The sequence below is a fragment of the Mauremys reevesii genome, linkage group 4 (genome assembly GCF_016161935.1).
Source record: "Mauremys reevesii isolate NIE-2019 linkage group 4, ASM1616193v1, whole genome shotgun sequence".
NCBI lineage: Eukaryota > Metazoa > Chordata > Testudines > Geoemydidae > Mauremys > Mauremys reevesii.
In genome coordinates this window covers 150,386,676-150,403,845 of record NC_052626.1, presented here as the reverse complement: position 1 = coordinate 150,403,845, position 17,170 = coordinate 150,386,676, and the positions used below count along the sequence as shown (strand labels likewise).

The 17,170-nt window shown below is 70.0% G+C and overlaps 1 protein-coding gene across 1 annotated transcript; it reads right to left on the bottom strand.

Annotated features, from left to right (window-relative positions):
• Positions 1–5,975: 5,975 nt before the first annotated feature.
• Positions 5,976–10,737, bottom strand: TNFRSF12A (TNF receptor superfamily member 12A). The gene is made up of 5 exons (XM_039534346.1): positions 10,591–10,737; positions 7,998–8,099; positions 7,636–7,767; positions 7,366–7,420; positions 5,976–6,576 (listed from the first exon to the last, which is right to left on the bottom strand). The coding sequence occupies exons 1-4, from the start codon at positions 10,661–10,663 to the stop codon at positions 7,368–7,370; spliced, it is 360 nt and encodes a 119-aa protein (XP_039390280.1). The 5' UTR covers positions 10,664–10,737; the 3' UTR covers positions 5,976–6,576; positions 7,366–7,367.
• Positions 10,738–17,170: the final 6,433 nt, after the last annotated feature.

Genomic DNA, 17,170 nt, shown 5'->3' with positions numbered 1-17,170 from the left:
TCCCTGCCCCCAAGCCAGCCAGTCCCTGCCCTGGGGCCGGATCAGAGCCTGCCCCACCCACCGGGCCCGGCCCCATTCCCTGCCCCCCAGCCAGCCAGTGCCCTGCCCTGGGGCCGGATCAGAGCCCGCCCCCACCGGGGCCAGGCCCCCGCCCCATTCCCTGCCCCCCCCGAGCCAGCCAGTCCCCGCCCTGGGGCCAGATCAGACCCCGCACCCCCACCGGCCAGGCCCCTGCCCCATTCCTGCCCCCAAGCCAGCCAGTCCCTGCCCTGGGGCCGGATCTGAGCCCGCACCCCACCGGGCCAGGCCCTGCCCCATTCCCTGCCCCCGAGCCAGCCAGTCCCTGCCCTGGAGCCGGATCAGAGCCCGCCTCCACCGGGGACAGGCCCCTGCCCCATTCCCTGCCCCCCAAGCCAGCCAGTCCCTGCCCTGGGGCCGGATCTGAGCCCGCACCCCCCACCGCCAGGCCCCTGCCCCATTCCCTGCCCCCGAGCCAGCCAGTCCCTGCCCTGGGCCGGATCAGAGCCCGCCCCACCGGCCAGGCCCCCATTCCGCCCCCCACCAGGGCCAGCCCCATTCCGCACCCCCACCGGGGCCAGGCCCTGCCCCATTCCCTGCCCCCAGCCAGCCAGTCCCTGCCCTGGGGCCGGATCGAGCCCGCACCCCACCGCCAGGCCCCCATTCCGCCCCCACCGGGGCCAGGCCCCATTCCGCACCCCCACCGGCCAGGCCCCCATTCCCTGCCCCCCCCGAGCCGGCCAGTCCCTGCCCTGGGGCCGGATCGGAGCCCGCACCCAGGGCCGGCTTTAGGAAGCGCGGGGCCCAATTCGAACAGTTTCGATGGGGCCCCGGCAGGGATGACTATTAAATAAATAAATAAATAAATAAATAAACACATGGGGCTTGTACTCACCTAGTGGTGCTTCGAGTCTTCGGTGGCATTTCGGCGGTGGGTCCTTCACTCGCTCCAGGTCTTCGGCGGCACTGAAGGACCCGCTGCCGAAGTGCCGCCGAAGACCCGGAGCGCCGCCAGGTGAGTAAAAATTAAAAAGGCGCCTCTAGCCAGGGAAGGGATTCTCACTGGGTGCGGGGCCCTCTTAGGCGCGGGGCCCGATTCGGGGGAATTGGTGGAATTGGCCTAAAGCCGGCCCTGCCCCCACCCCCCCACCGGGGCCAGGCCCCCCCCATTCCGCACCCCCCCCCCCCGGGGCCAGGCCCCTTCTGGCCAATGTCCCGCAAGGCCCCGGCTCTCTGCTGTGGCCTGTGCCCCACGTCAGGGCGGGCGGCTCGGAGGCGGATCCGCCCTTGGTGCCCCTGCAGGGCTCTGCCTGCGTCTGGGCGACTCGTTAGCAGCCCTGCCTGGCATCGCTAATCAGGAGCCGGGGGAATGGGGGGGGGCTGAGCTGTTTGTCTGGTTGGGGCCCAGACTGTCTGACCTTTAAAATCCTCTCACAGAAAACTCCCCCCCCCCCGGCTCCTCGCTCCTTCCCTTGCAGCAAGAGCCTGGTCCTCCAGACCCCCCCCAGCAGCCCTGGGGGCGCTGACGGGGCCTTCGCCTGCCTGGCTTCCAACTTCGCTTTTCCTCCGGAGATGCGGCCGCCTCTGGGGTGGGGCAGGGGCTGGTTATACAAGGACCCCGGGTTCGGTGCCAATCTGGGGCCCCTCCACAGTGGGTGGGGCTGGGCTCACGGGGACCCCTCGCCCAGCACTGAGATGCAGCCACCTCTGGGGGGGGGACGCGGGGGCTGGGCTCACGGGACCCCTCGCCCGGCGCTGAGATGCAGCCACCTCTGGGGGGGGACGCGGGGGCTGGGCTCACGGGACCCCTCGCCCGGCGCTGAGATGCAGCCACCTCTGGGGGGGGGACGCGGGGGCGTGGCCCCCGGGGACCCCTCGCCCCGCACTTAGATGCAGCCACCTCTGGGGGGGGTGTTGGGGGCGGGGCACACGGGGACCCCTCCCCCGGCTCTGAGATGCAGCCACCTCTGGGGAGGGATGTGGGGGCTGGGCACACGGGACCCCTCGCCCGGCGCTGAGATGCAGCCACCTCTGGGGGGGGACGCGGGGGCTGGGTACAGGGGAACCCTCACCCGGCCCTGAGATGCAGCCACCTCTGGGGGTGGACGCGGGGGCTGGGCACACGGGACCTCGCCCGGCGCTGAGATGCAGCCACCTCTGGGGGGGGACGCGGGGGCTGGGCACACGGGGACCCCTCGCCCGGCGCTGAGATGCAGCCACCTCTGGGGGGGGACGCGGGGGCTGGGCACACGGGGACCCCTCGCCCGGCGCTGAGATGCAGCCACCTCTGGGGAGGGACGCGGGGGCTGTTTGTAGAGGGTTTTTTCTGGCCCAGGCCCACACACTCCTCTCGGGCTATATCCGTCCCTCCATCTGGCTGGGTTTGTAGCTCCCAGCTCAGAGCGCGTCATTTTGTCCTTGCCGCGCCTCTGCCACATTGTGTCCCCACTTCCGCCCCCCTTCGCTGCTGCCCCCACCCCACCTGGGGAGACGAGGCGGCTGCGGCTGGAACCCAGGAGTCCGGGGATCTTGTGACCGAGCCCAGCGCCGGGACGATGGAGCAGATCTGCCCCCCAGCACCTGCCACTCAGCAAAAACAAGAATCAGCCACATCTCAGCGCCGGGCGAGGGGTCCCGTGAGCCCAGCCCTCGCGTCCCCCCCCAGAGGTGGCTGCATCTCTGCGCCGGGCGAGGGGTCCCGTGAGCCCAGCCCCCGCGTCCCCCCCCAGAGGTGGCTGCATCTCAGCGCCGGGCGAGGGGTCCCTGTGAGCCCAGCCCCCACATCCCCCCCCAGAGGTGGCTGCATCTCAGCGCCGGGCGAGGGGTCCCGTGAGCCCAGCCCCCGCGTCCCCCCCCAGAGGTGGCTGCATCTCAGCGCCGGGCGAGGGGTCCCCGTGTGCCCAGCCCCCGCGTCCCCCCCCAGAGGTGGCTGCATCTCAGCGCCGGGCGAGGGGTCCCGTGAGCCCAGCCCCCCCGAGCTATAGGACCATTTGGGGCGAAGCCGGGGCGTTGCAGTAGCAGATCGTGGCCACACGATGGCGACAGAACCCAGAAAATGCGAACACGAGACAGGCCGGGTCCTGTCCTGGAGCCCCGGGAACAGCTCCGGAACCCAGGAGTCCGGGCTCCCCCCCCCCTGAGCGGGGAGAGAACCCAGGAGTCCGGGCTCCCCCTCCGAGCGGGGAGAGGACCCAGGAGTCCGGCTCCCCCGCCCCGAGCGGGGAGAGAACCCAGGAGTCCGGGCTCCCCCCCCTCCGAGCGGGGAGAGAACCCAGGAGTCCGGGCTCCCCCCCCTCCCCGAGCGGGGAGAGAACCCAGGAGTCTGGCTCCCCCTCCGAGCCGGGAGAGAACCCAGGAGTCTGCTCCCCTCCCCGAGCGGGGAGAGAACCCAGGAGGCCGGGCTCCCCCCCCCCCCAGCGGGGAGAGAACCCAGGAGGCCGGGCTCCCAGCCCCCCCCCTCACCCCCTCCCCACAAAAGCCCGAAGTTAAGGATTTCCCGGCTCGCGCAGTCCAGGGAGTTAACCCTTTCCGAGCCGGCCCCCAACTGCCTCCGGCTCTGGGGGAGGGGGGGGAGACAGGGGATCTGGGCTGAAACCATCTCAGCTGGGGACCCGAGCCAGGACTCCTGGGTTCTCTCCCCGAGGGGAGTGGGGGCTGGTGGGTTAGAGCAGGGAGGGCTGGGAGCCAGGACTCCTGGGTTCTCTCCCCGGCTCTGGGAGGGGAGTGGGGGCTGGTGGGTTAGAGCAGGGGGGGCTGGGAGCCAGGACTCCTGGGTTCTCTCCCCGAGGGGAGTGGGGGCTGGTGGGTTAGAGCAGGGAGGGCTGGGAGCCAGGACTCCTGGGTTCTCTCCCGGCTCTGGGAGGGGAGTGGGGGCTGGTGGGTTAGAGCAGGGGGGGCTGGGAGCCAGGACTCCTGGGTTCTCTCCCCTGGGAGGAGTGGGGCTGGTGGGTTAGAGCAGGGAGGGCTGGGAGCCAGGACTCCTGGGTTCTCTCCCCGGCTCTGGGAGGGGAGTGGGGGCTGGTGGGTTAGAGCAGGGGGGCTGGGAGCCAGGACTCCTGGGTTCTCTCCCGGCTCTGGGAGGGGAGTGGGGGCTGGTGGTTAGAGCAGGGGGGGCTGGGAGCCAGGGCTCCTGGGTTCTCTCCCCAGCTCTGGGAGGGGAGTGGGGGCTGGAGAGTTAGAGCAGGGGGTGGGATCCCGGACGCCTGGGTTCTCTCCCTGGCCGGAGCGCCGCAGTTTCTATAAATAGCGCTTTTCTCGGTCTGTCTCATTCCTTCGCCCCGGCTGGGTTTCTCCTGGGTTGCGTCAGGCCGGAGCATTCCTGCGGCGTGACGCGGCCCGGCCTGGCGGCCCCACGTCCCTGCTCCGCCTCCACCTCCTGCCTGGCACGGGCGGCGTCCTGCTGCGAGCTTCCTCCAGCAGTGCCCCTGCCGGGGTCTCCCCAGAGCGCTGCGAGCTTCCCCCCAGCAGTGCCCCTGCCGGGGTCTCCCCAAAGTGCTGCGAGCTTCCCCCAGCAGTGCCCCTGCCGGGGTCTCCCCAGAGCGCTGCGAGCTTCCCCCCAGCAGTGCCCCTGCCGGGGTCTCCCCAGAGCGCTGCGAGCTTCCCCCCAGCAGTGCCCCTGCCGGGGTCTCCCCAGAGCGCTGCGAGCTTCCCCCCAGCAGTGCCCTCAGCTTCTTGGCTCTGGCTGGCTCCGCTCCTGGCCTCCCAGGGCGGCTGAGTCACTGGAGGGGGAGGCTGGGGGGTGAAGCAATGGGTCAGGAATGCAGGAGCTGCTGGGGTGAAACTGAGCAGGGGGTGAGTCAGAGGTGGGGGGATGGGAGGGAAGGAAGGGAGGCAGCGAGGGAAGAGGGGGAATGGGGAGAAGACGGAGCGAGAGCGGGAGGGGGGAATTCGAGGGTTTCCAGGCGGGGAAGGAGGGAAGGAAGAGAGGGGAGGGGCACAGGGGGGAGCCCCGGAGAGAAAGGGACCGAGTGGGAAGGAGCCGGGAAGGAGAGAACGAAGGGGTGAGAAATGGAGGGGCAGAGACAAGCCCCCCCCGCCCCCAGGGAGGGGACACGGGGCTCTGCCCCTCAGGGGGGCGCCGGCTCCGATCCACTTCCAAGCTCAACGGTCAGTTTCAAAATTAAAATTTTATTGTAATTCTCCTGAAACCCCGAAGTGCGAATCCTTCGGTGCCAGGTGCTTTCGTACTCAAGCCGCATGTGAAACACGGTTAGTGTCAACGACATAAATAGACACATGGGGCGGGGGGGGGGGGGGCGGGGAATGTAGGTGGATGCCCCAAAAATGGCACCTCCAACCCTGTCACTTTGGTGGCCCTGCCACCCGTGAAGCAGCTCATGGGACACAGCAGGGACTTATTCAGAGCTAGAAAAGGACCCAAGCCCCCGGGAGACAGCCCTCCCCGAGCTGGGGAGAGAACCCAGGAGTCCTGGCTCCCAGCCCCCCCGCTCTAACCACTAGACATCACCCCCCTCCCAGAGCTGGGGAGAGAACCCAGGTGTCCTGGCTCCCAGCCCCCCCTGCTCTGACCCACCAGCCCCCACTCCCCTCCCAGAGCCGGGAGAGAACCCAGGAGTCCTGGCTCCCAGCCCCCCCGCTCTAACCACCAGCCCCCCTCCTCTCCCAGAGCTGTGGAGAGAACCCAGGAGTCCTGGCTCCCAGTCCCCCTGCTCTAACCACCAGACATCACCCCCCTCCCAGAGCCGGGGAGAGAACCCAGGAGTCCGGGCTCCCAGCCCCCGCTTTAGGAATGTAACTGTTCTCCAGCAGTTACGCTCTCCCTATATACAGATAATTCACTCACGTCCCAGGCCACAGGCTGGTATTTCTGGGGCTGGGGAAAAGGAGGGGGCTGGGGGGGGACAGGAGGGGCAGGGGGAATAAACTGGAGGGGGTTAATCCCCCCCCCGCAATACTGACCCCTTTGGATTTGTGCCCCCCCCAGGTTTTGAGGTACCATTGGTTGACCCCCCCCACCCTGAGGTTCCTCAGTGTTATTGGGCCTGGACTAGAGAGTGTCTGATTTTGGGGGGCACCGATTTGGGGGGGCCAGTTCTACACAAGATTTAAAGAGACCCTAGACGGCCTCTAGTGGACCCCAAGTCTCCCCCTGGGGTGCTCCCAAAGGGACCCCACATTCCTCTACAGCAGCCCAAGATCTGAGGTTTAGGGTCACAGGGAGGATCCCCTGTAATGTGAGATCCCCCCTTCCTAAGCCGGGGAAGTGCAAATTTGCAATGCTGCCGGAGAGGCCCCAATATGGGGCATTGGGGAAAACCCCAGCCCCCATCTCAGGGGCCAGGGGGGAGTATTTCAAGCAGACACCCCCCAATTTTTTCTAGAAACATGATGTGTGAGGGGAAGGTTTGGGGGTCTCCAGCAGCCCCCGAATCTGTGCAAAATAGAACATCCCCCCCCCCGCTTCCAAGAGTCCTTCTGGGGAGTGGTGAAAATCAGGGTCCGGGGGGACGTTGGTCAAAGGCTGCGGCGGGGCCTCCTGCGGCGCTCCAAGGGTTAATGTCTCCAATTCTGCCCCACGGCTGCCCAGACCAGAGTCACCTGCCAGAGAGAGAACCAACGAATAAACCAACCTCACAGCTGGGCTGGCAGGGGCTGCGGGTCGGGAGTGAGGGGCACCGGCAGGGCAGGGGGGGCAGGGCTGGGCTGGCAGGGGCTGCGGGTCAGGAGTGAGGGGCACCGGAAGGGCTGGGCTGGCAGGGGCTGCGGGTCGGGAGTGAGGGGCACCGGCAGGGCAGGGGGGGCAGGACTGGGGTGGGCGGGGCGGCGGGTCGGGAGTGAGGGGCACCGGCAGAGCTGGGGGGCAGGGCTGGGCTGGCAGGGGCTGGGGGTCGGGAGTGCGGGGCACCGGCCGAGCGGGGGGGCGCAGGGCTGGGCTAGCAGGGGCTGCGGGTCGGGAGTGAGGGGCACCGGCAGGACTGGGCTGGCAGGGGCTGTGGGTTGGGGGCTGGGCTGGCAGGGGCCGTGAGGGGCACCGGCAGAGCTGTGGGGCAGGGCTGGGCTGGCAGGGGCTGCGGGTCGGGAGTGAGGGGCACCGGCAGTGCTGGGGCAGGGCTGGCAGGGGCTGCGGGTCGGGAGTGAGGCACCGGCAGCGCTGGGGGGCGCAGGGCTGGGCTAGCAGGGGCTGCGGGTCGGGAGTGAGGGGCACCGGCAGGACTGGGCTGGCAGGGGCTGTGGGTTGGGAGTGAGGGGCACCGGCAGTGCTGGGGGGGGCCGGGCTGGCAGGGGCTGCGGGTCGGGAGTGCGGGGCACCGGCAGAGCTGGGGGGGGCAGGGCTGGGCTGGCAGGGGCTGCGGGTCGGGAGTGAGGGGCACCATGGATGTCTCTTACCATCAATCTATCAGCGACTCTTCGCCCGAGTGGCCTCCAGTCTCTTCTATGGGGGCTGGAAAGGAGACGGCAGGACAGTTACTGGGGTGTCGGGGGGGCCCTGGGAGGCCCATGGGCAGAATCAGGATGATGGGGGCAGGTGGAGAGAGGGGGACTGGGTCTGGGATGTGGGGAGAGGAAGATCTGGGGGTGGGGGGTGGGGCAGACGTGGGGGTTCAGGGAGTTTGGGGCCCAAGGTGATTCTGGGATTCCGGGGGGCGGGTCACTCACTGGTGAATTTCTCCCTCTTGCGGCAGCGGGCCCATAGCAGTGCCCCCCCCACCAGGCCGAGCACAGCGACTCCCCCCACGGCGCCCCCCACGGCCAGCCACAGCCGGGAGTCCTGGGGCTGGGGCTCGCCACCTGGGGGCAGAGAGGAGAGAGCTGGGTTAATGGGGGGAGGGGCATCCCAGCGCCCCCACTGGCCCCCGAGTCACCCCAGAGCCGCCACCCCCCAGATCCTCCCCAAGAATCCCCCTGCACTCAGCCCCACACCCCAACACCCCCTCCCCTCGCCTGCCTCCGTCCACCCCCCAGATCCCCCCACCTGGGCCAGCGCCCCAGTGCATTGTGGGTGTGGGGGGGGGACGTACATGTGGCGCAGAAGTCGTTTCTGGTGCGGTGGAGGCAGATGGTGCAGTCCATGCACTTCTCCAGGTCGGGGCTCCAGGACTGGCCCCCCGGGCAGGAGGGACCTGGGGGGGAGGGGACGGAAGAATGAATAAACCCCAGGGGAAGGGGGGAGGGAGGGGAGGAAAATGCCCGAGGGAAAACGAACGAACCAGCAGAAAAGGAGGAATAACCCCCCCCCCCAGCAGGCGAAAGACGGGGTGGGGGGTGGAGAGGGAGAACGGAGGAAGGGGGGGGACGGAAGGAGAGAGGCAGACGGGGGAGGGGAGCGAGGGAAGGAGAAAAGAGAGAAAACGAAGTTAAACTCTGTGGAAGGGAGAAACCTGTAACTTCGACGCCCCCCGATCCCCCCACCCCGGGCTCTGACCCCCCCCCATGACGAGGGGCCTATTTCCAGCTGGTGAACGTCAGGGGCAGGTGGTGCCGGGGTCACCTTTCACCCCGAAACCCAACCCCAGTGCCCGGGTAGCAGGGCAGTGGCGGGGAGGGGCACCGGCAGGGCTGGGGGGGGGCAGGGCTGGGCTGGCAGGAGCTGCGGGTCGGGAGTGAGGGGCACCAGCAGAGCAGGGGGGACCTCAGGCCTGGGCTGGCAGGGCTGGGGGCAGGGCTGGGCTGGCAGGGGCTGCAGGTCGGGAGTGAGGGGCACCGGCAGGGCTGGGGGCAGGACTGGGCTGGCAGGGGCTGCGGGTCGGGAGTGAGGGGCACCGGCAGGGCTGGGGGCAGGGGCTGCGGGCGGCACCGGCAGGGCTGGGGGCAGGGGCTGCGGATCGGGAGTGAGGGGCACCGGCAGGGCTGGGGGCAGGAGTGAGGGGCACCGGCAGGGCTGGGCTGGCAGGGGCTGCGGGTCGGGAGTGAGGGGCACCGGCAGAGCTGGGGGCGGGGCTGCGGGGCAGGAGCAGGGCTGGGGGCAGGGGCTGCAGGTCGGGAGTGAGGGGCACCGGCAGGGCTGGGGGGCCCAGCGCCGAGCTGGCAGGGGCTGCGGGTCGGGAATGAGTGGCACCGGCAGGGCTGGGGCTGCGGGTTGGGAGTGAGGGGCACCGGCAGGGCAGGGGCAGGGCTGGGCTGGCAGGGGCTGCGGGTCGGGAGTGAGGGGCACCGGCAGAGCTGGGGCTGGGTGAGGGGCACCGGCAGGGCAGGGGGCAGGGGCTGCGGGTCGGGAGTGTGGGGCACCGGCAGGGCTGGGGGGTCGGGAGTGAGGGGCACCGGCAGGGCTGGGGGCGGGGCTGCGGGTCGGGAGTGAGGGGCACTGGCAGAGCTGGGGGCAGGACTGGGCTGGCAGGGGCTGCCGGTCGGGCGTGTGGGGCACCGGCTGGGCGGGGGGGCCCAGGGCCGTGCTGGCAGGGGCTGCGGGTCGGGAATGAGGGGCACCGGCAGGGCTGGGGGCAGGGGCTGCGGGTCGGGAGTGAGGGGCACCGGCAGAGCTGGGGGCAGGGCTGGGCTGGGGCAGGGGCTGCGGGTCGGGAGTGAGGGGCACCGGCAGGGCTGGGGGCAGGACTGGGCTGGCAGGGGCTGCGGGTCGGGCGTGAGGGGCACCGGCAGGGCTGGGGGGGCGGGGGCTGCGGGTCGGGAGTGAGGGGCACCAGCAGGGCTGGGGGGGCAGAGTGCTTTGGAGACGTGGGGATCCAATCTTGGGGTGCACGGGGGTCTGGGGGATTTGGGGGATTGTTCTGGGGCAGGAATTTTGGGGGTTGGGGCAGCGGATCCTGGGGTCTGGGCGACCGTGGCAGATGGGGGGTACAAGGCAGAATTTTTCGGGGGCCGCGTTGGGGGCTGGGGCAGCTGCCCCCACTGGACAATCCAGAATTGCTCATCAGCCCCGCCCCCTGTGACGTCACATCACGAGCCCGGTGACTCACCCCGCCCCCGCCGGCATATCCCATGAATGAAATCACCGGCCCCGCCCCCCGCCGCGCACGTGGGGGCTGCAGGAAGGGGGGTCCCCAGGCCCCGCCCCCTCCCCCAGGCCCCGCCTCCTGGAAGGGCGATGGGCGGGGCGGTGCCTCGAGTTCTGCTCCCTGAACCCCGAGCGCCCCCAGCGCCGGGTCCTGCCAGGCCCCGCCCCAACCCGGCAGCCAATGGGGAGGCGGGAGGGGGCGTGGCCACATGGTCCCATTCATAGAAAGGAACGGGCGGCTGACCCCCGCACCTCAACATCAACCCGCCCCGCCCCCGCCAGCTTCCCTGCCCGGCTTCCACCCCGCCCCCTGAAGCAGAGACCCCGGCAGCCCCCCAGCCTCAGGCAGCCCCAGGCAGCCACACACTGCCCCCGAACCACTCAGCCCCCCCCCAGGCAGCCCCGCCCACAGCCCCCCTGAACCAGACACCCCCAGGCAGCCCCCGCCCCCTGGGAACCAGACACCCCCGGGAGACACACACACACAGACTCACCCCGCATCCCCCGGGAACCTGCCCCCGGCAGCCACACCCCCCCCCCGAACCACTCAGCCCTCGCCCCGGCAGCCGCCCCCCCAACCCAGGCACCAGCCGCACCTCCCGGCCCAGCGGCAAAGCGCCCCCGGGACCCCGCAGCCCCCCCCAGGGCCGGGCCCCCCTCACCTGCGGCCGGCTCGCCCCAGGCGCCCCCCAGCAGCACCAGCAGCACCACGGCGAGGCCCCCCCGAGTCTCCATCGCTGGCTCCGGGTCCCGGCGGCTCCTGTCCCGAGCGGGGTCTGAGCCGGTGACTCAACGCCCCAAACTTCTTCAACTTTCTGGCCTGGGGGCTGGGAGCCAGGACTCCTGGGTTCTCTCCCGGCTCTGGGAGGAGTGGGGCTGGTGGTCAGAGCGGGGCTGGGAGCCAGGACTCCTGGGTTCTCTCCCGGCTCTGGGAGGAGTGGGGCTGGTGGTCAGAGCAGGGGCTGGGAGCCAGGACTCCTGGGTTCTCTCCCCGGCTCTGGGAGGGGAGTGGGGGCTGGTGGGTCAGAGCCGGGGGGGCTGGGAGCCAGGACTCCTGGGTTCTCTCCCGGCTCTGGGAGGAGTGGGGCTAGTGGTTAGAGCAGGGGGCTGGGAGCCTGGACTCCTGGGTTCTGGGAGGGGAGTGGGGGCTAGTGGTTAGAGCAGGGGGGCTGGGAGCAGGACTCCTGGGTTCTCTCCCCGGCTCTGGGAGGGGAGTGGGGGCTAGTGGTTAGAGCAGGGGGGCTGGGAGCAGGACTCCTGGGTTCTCTCCCCGGCTCTGGGAGGGGAGTGGTGGCTGGTGGGTTAGAGCAGGGAGGGCTGGGAGCCAGGACTCCTGGGTTCTCTCCCTGGCTCTGGGAGGGGAGTGGGGCTGGAGGTTAGAGCAGGGGCTGGGAGCCAGGACTCCTGGGTTCTCTCCCGGCTCTGGGAGGGGAGTGGGGGCTGGTGGTTAGAGCAGGGGGCGGGGAGCCCGGACTCCGGGGTGCTCTCCCCGGCTCTGGGAGGGGAGTGGGGGCTGGTGGTTAGAGCAGGGGGGCTGGGAGCCAGGACTCCTGGGTTCTCTCCCGGCTCTGGGAGGAGTGGGGCTGGTGGGTTAGAGCAGGGGGCTGGGAGCCAGGACTCCTGGGTTCTCTCCCGGCTCTGGGAGGAGTGGGGGCTGGTGGGTTAGAGCAGGGGGCTGGGAGCCAGGACTCCTGGGTTCTCTCCCGGCTCTGGGAGGAGTGGGGCTGGTGGTTAGAGCAGGGGGCTGGGAGCCAGGACTCCTGGGTTCTCTCCCGGCTCTGGGAGGAGTGGGGCTGGTGGGTTAGAGCAGGGGGCTGGGAGCCAGGACTCCTGGGTTCTCTCCCGGCTCTGGGAGGAGTGGGGCTGGTGGGTTAGAGCAGGGGGCTGGGAGCCAGGACTCCTGGGTTCTCTCCCGGCTCTGGGAGGAGTGGGGCTGGTGGTTAGAGCAGAGGGGCTGGGAGCCAGGACTCTTGGGTTCTCTCCCTGGCTCTGGGAGGGAAGTGGGGGCTGGTGGGTTAGAGCAGGGGGGCTGGGAGCCAGGACTCCTGGGTTCTCTCCCGGCTCTGGGAGGAGTGGGGCTGGTGGGTTAGAGCAGGGGGCTGGGAGCCAGGACTCCTGGGTTCTCTCCCGGCTCTGGGAGGAGTGGGGCTGGTGGTTAGAGCAGGGGCTGGGAGCCAGGACTCCTGGGTTCTCTCCCGGCTCTGGGAGGAGTGGGGGCTGGTGGGTTAGAGCAGGGGGCTGGGAGCCAGGACTCCTGGGTTCTCTCCGGCTCTGGGAGGGAGTGGGGCTGGTGGGTTAGAGCAGGGGGCTGGGAGCCAGGACTCCTGGGTTCTCTCCCGGCTCTGGGAGGAGTGGGGCTGGTGGGTTAGAGCAGGGGGCTGGGAGCCAGGACTCCTGGGTTCTCTCCCGGCTCTGGGAGGAGTGGGGGCTGGTGGTTAGAGCAGGGGCTGGGAGCCAGGACTCCTGGGTTCTCTCCCGGCTCTGGGAGGAGTGGGGCTGGTGGTTAGAGCAGGGGGCTGGGAGCCAGGACTCCTGGGTTCTCTCCCGGCTCTGGGAGGAGTGGGGCTGGTGGGTTAGAGCAGGGGCTGGGAGCCAGGACTCCTGGGTTCTCTCCCGGCTCTGGGAGGAGTGGGGCTGGTGGGTTAGAGCAGGGGCTGGGAGCCAGGACTCCTGGGTTCTCTCCCGGCTCTGGGAGGAGTGGGGCTGGTGGGTTAGAGCAGGGGGCTGGGAGCCAGGACTCCTGGGTTCTCTCCCGGCTCTGGGAGGAGTGGGGCTGGTGGTTAGAGCAGGGGGCTGGGAGCCAGGACTCCTGGGTTCTCTCCCGGCTCTGGGAGGAGTGGGGCTGGTGGGTTAGAGCAGGGGGCTGGGAGCCAGGACTCCTGGGTTCTCTCCCGGCTCTGGGAGGAGTGGGGCTGGTGGGTCAGAGCAGGGGGCTGGGAGCCAGGACTCCTGGGTTCTCTCCCGGCTCTGGGAGGAGTGGGGGCTGGTGGGTTAGAGCAGGGGGCTGGGAGCCAGGACTCCTGGGTTCTCTCCCGGCTCTGGGAGGAGTGGGGCTGGTGGGTTAGAGCAGGGGGCTGGGAGCCAGGACTCCTGGGTTCTCTCCCGGCTCTGGGAGGAGTGGGGCTGGTGGGTCAGAGCAGGGGGCTGGGAGCCAGGACTCCTGGGTTCTCTCCCGGCTCTGGGAGGAGTGGGGGCTGGTGGGTCAGAGCAGGGGCTGGGAGCCAGGACTCCTGGGTTCTCTCCCGGCTCTGGGAGGAGGGTGGTTAGAGCAGGGGGGGCTGGGAGCCGGACTCCTGGGTTCTCTCCCGGCTCTGGGAGGGGAGTGGGGGTCTAATGGGTTAGAGCAGCGGGGGCTGGGAGCCAGGACTCCTGGGTTCTCCCGGCTCTGGGAGGAGTGGGGCTGGTGGGTCAGAGCAGGGGGCTGGGAGCCAGGACTCCTGGGTTCTCTCCCGGCTCTGGGAGGAGTGGGGCTGGTGGGTTAGAGCCGGGGGCTGGCAGCCAGGACTCCTGGGTTCCCTCGCGGCTCTGGGAGGGGCGTGGGGGCTGGTGGTTAGAGCCGGGGGCTGGGAGCCAGGACTCCTGGGTTCTCTCCCGGCTCTGGGAGGGGAGTGGGGCTGGTGGGTTAGAGCAGGGGGCTGGGAGCCAGGACTCCTGGGTTCTCTCCCGGCTCTGGGAGGAGTGGGGCTGGTGGGTTAGAGCAGGGGCTGGGAGCCAGGACTCCTGGGTTCTCTCCCGGCTCTGGGAGGAGTGGGGCTGGTGGTTAGAGCAGGGGCTGGGAGCCAGGACTCCTGGGTTCTCTCCCGGCTCTGGGAGGAGTGGGGCTGGTGGGTTAGAGCAGGGGGCTGGGAGCCAGGACTCCTGGGTTCTCTCCCGGCTCTGGGAGGAGTGGGGCTGGTGGGTCAGAGCAGGGGCTGGGAGCCAGGACTCCTGGGTTCTCTCCCGGCTCTGGGAGGGGAGTGGGGCTGGTGGTTAGAGCAGGGGCTGGGAGCCAGGACTCCTGGGTTCTCTCCCGGCGCTGGGAGGAGTGGGGCTGGTGGGTTAGAGCAGGGGGGGCTGGGAGCCAGGACTCCGGGGTTCTCTCCCGGCTCTGGGAGGAGTGGGGGCTGGTGGGTTAGAGCAGGGGGCTGGGAGCCAGGACTCCTGGGTTCTCTCCCGGCTCTGGGAGGAGTGGGGCTGGTGGGTCAGAGCAGGGGGCTGGGAGCCAGGACTCCTGGGTTCTCTCCCGGCTCTGGGAGGAGTGGGGGCTGGTGGTTAGAGCAGGGGCTGGGAGCCAGGACTCCTGGGTTCTCTCCCGGCTCTGGGAGGGGAGTGGGGCTGGTGGTTAGAGCAGGGGCTGGGAGCCAGGACTCCTGGGTTCTCTCCCGGCTCTGGGAGGAGTGGGGCTGGTGGGTCAGAGCAGGGGGCTGGGAGCCAGGACGCCTGGGTTCTCTCCCGGCCCTGGGAGGGGAGTGGGGTGCAGTGGTCAGAGCAGGGGGCTGGGAGCCAGGACTCCTGGGTTCTCTCCCGGCTCTGGGAGGAGTGGGGGCTGGTGGGTTAGAGCAGGGGCTGGGAGCCAGGACTCCTGGGTTCTCTCCCGGCTCTGGGAGGAGTGGGGCTGGTGGTTAGAGCAGGGGGCTGGGAGCCAGGACTCCTGGGTTCTCTCCCGGCTCTGGGAGGAGTGGGGCTGGTGGGTCAGAGCAGGGGCTGGGAGCCAGGACTCCTGGGTTCTCTCCCGGCTCTGGGAGGAGTGGGGCTGGTGGGTTAGAGCAGGGGGCTGGGAGCCAGGACTCCTGGGTTCTCTCCCGGCTCTGGGAGGAGTGGGGGCTGGTGGTTAGAGCAGGGGGCTGGGAGCCAGGACTCCTGGGTTCTCTCCCGGCTCTGGGAGGAGTGGGGCTGGTGGGTTAGAGCAGGGGCTGGGAGCCAGGACTCCTGGGTTCTCTCCCGGCTCTGGGAGGAGTGGGGCTGGTGGGTCAGAGCAGGGGGCTGGGAGCCAGGACTCCTGGGTTCTCTCCCGGCTCTGGGAGGAGTGGGGCTGGTGGTTAGAGCAGGGGGCTGGGAGCCAGGACTCCTGGGTTCTCTCCCGGCTCTGGGAGGAGTGGGGGCTGGTGGTTAGAGCAGGGGGCTGGGAGCCAGGACTCCTGGGTTCTCTCCCGGCTCTGGGAGGAGTGGGGCTGGTGGGTCAGAGCAGGGGGCTGGGAGCCAGGACTCCTGGGTTCTCTCCCGGCTCTGGGAGGAGTGGGGCTGGTGGGTCAGAGCAGGGGGCTGGGAGCCAGGACTCCTGGGTTCTCTCCCGGCTCTGGGAGGAGTGGGGCTGGTGGTTAGAGCAGGGGGCTGGGAGCCAGGACTCCTGGGTTCTCTCCCGGCTCTGGGAGGGGAGTGGCTGGTGGGTCAGAGCAGGGGCTGGGAGCCAGGACTCCTGGGTTCTCTCCCGGCTCTGGGAGGAGTGGGGCTGGTGGTTAGAGCAGGGGGCTGGGAGCCAGGACTCCTGGGTTCTCTCCCGGCTCTGGGAGGAGTGGGGCTGGTGGGTTAGAGCAGGGGGCTGGGAGCCAGGACTCCTGGGTTCTCTCCCGGCTCTGGGAGGAGTGGGGCTGGTGGGTCAGAGCAGGGGGCTGGGAGCCAGGACTCCTGGGTTCTCTCCCGGCTCTGGGAGGAGTGGGGGCTGGTGGGTCAGAGCAGGGGCTGGGAGCCAGGACTCCTGGGTTCTCTCCCGGCTCTGGGAGGAGTGGGGCTGGTGGGTCAGAGCAGGGGCTGGGAGCCAGGACTCCTGGGTTCTCTCCCGGCTCTGGGAGGAGTGGGGGCTGGTGGTTAGAGCAGGGGGCTGGGAGCCAGGACTCCTGGGTTCTCTCCCGGCTCTGGGAGGAGTGGGGCTGGTGGTTAGAGCAGGGGGCTGGGAGCCAGGACTCCTGGGTTCTCTCCCGGCTCTGGGAGGAGTGGGGCTGGTGGGTCAGAGCAGGGGGCTGGGAGCCAGGACTCCTGGGTTCTCTCCCGGCTCTGGGAGGAGTGGGGCTGGTGGTTAGAGCAGGGGGCTGGGAGCCAGGACTCCTGGGTTCTCTCCCGGTGCTGGGAGGAGTGGGGCTGGTGGTTAGAGCAGGGGCTGGGAGCCAGGACTCCTGGGTTCTCTCCCGGCTCTGGGAGGAGTGGGGCTGGTGGGTCAGAGCAGGGGGCTGGGAGCCAGGACTCCTGGGTTCTCTCCCGGCTCTGGGAGGAGTGGGGGCTGGTGGGTCAGAGCAGGGGGCTGGGAGCCAGGACTCCTGGGTTCTCTCCCGGCTCTGGGAGGAGTGGGGCTGGTGGTTAGAGCAGGGGGCTGGGAGCCAGGACTCCTGGGTTCTCTCCCGGCTCTGGGAGGAGTGGGGCTGGTGGTCAGAGCAGGGGCTGGGAGCCAGGACTCCTGGGTTCTCTCCCGGCTCTGGGAGGAGTGGGGGCTGGTGGTTAGAGCAGGGGCTGGGAGCCAGGACTCCTGGGTTCTCTCCCGGCTCTGGGAGGAGTGGGGCTGGTGGGTTAGAGCAGAGGGGGCTGGGAGCCAGGACTCCTGGGTTCTCTCCCGGCTCTGGGAGGAGTGGGGCTGGTGGTCAGAGCAGGGGGCTGGGAGCCAGGACTCCTGGGTTCTCCCCCCGGCGCGGGGAGGGGAGCGGAGCTGGTGGGTTAGAGCAGCGGGGGCTGGGAGCCAGGACTCCTGGGTTCTCTCCCGGCGCTGGGAGGAGTGGGGCTGGTGGTTAGAGCAGGGGCTGGGAGCCAGGACTCCTGGGTTCTCTCCCGGCTCTGGGAGGAGTGGGGCTGGTGGGTTAGAGCAGGGGCTGGGAGCCAGGACTCCTGGGTTCTCTCCCGGCTCTGGGAGGAGTGGGGCTGGTGGGTCAGAGCAGGGGGCTGGGAGCCAGGACTCCTGGGTTCTCTCCCGGCTCTGGGAGGAGTGGGGGCGGGTGGTTAGAGCAGGGGGGCGGGGGGCCAGGACTGCTGGGTTCTCTCCCGGCTCTGGGAGGAGTGGGGCTGGTGGGTCAGAGCAGGGGGGCTGGGAGCCAGGACTCCTGGGTTCTCTCCCGGCTCTGGGAGGGGAGTGGGGGCTGGTGGTTAGAGCAGGGGGGCTGGGAGCCAGGACTCCTGGGTTCTCTCCCCGGCTCTGGGAGGGGAGTGGGGGCTGGTGGTTAGAGCAGGGGGGGCTGGGAGCCAGGACTCCTGGGTTCTCTCCCCGGCTCTGGGAGGGGAGTGGGGGCTGGTGGTTAGAGCAGGGGGGGCTGGGAGCCAGGACTCCTGGGTTCTCTGGGAGGG

Bases quoted from the DNA above. Each gene is read 5' to 3' on its own strand.
- TNFRSF12A (XM_039534346.1), bottom strand. From the start codon at position 10,663: ATGGAGACTCGGGGGGGCCTCGCCGTGGTGCTGCTGGTGCTGCTGGGG. The intron at 7,768-7,997 runs GTACGTCCCCCC...CTCTGCCCCCAG, and splicing joins AAACGACTTCTGCGCCACAT to GTGGCGAGCCCCAGCCCCAG. The intron at 7,421-7,635 runs GTGAGTGACCCG...TCTCCTTTCCAG, and splicing joins CAAGAGGGAGAAATTCACCA to CCCCCATAGAAGAGACTGGA.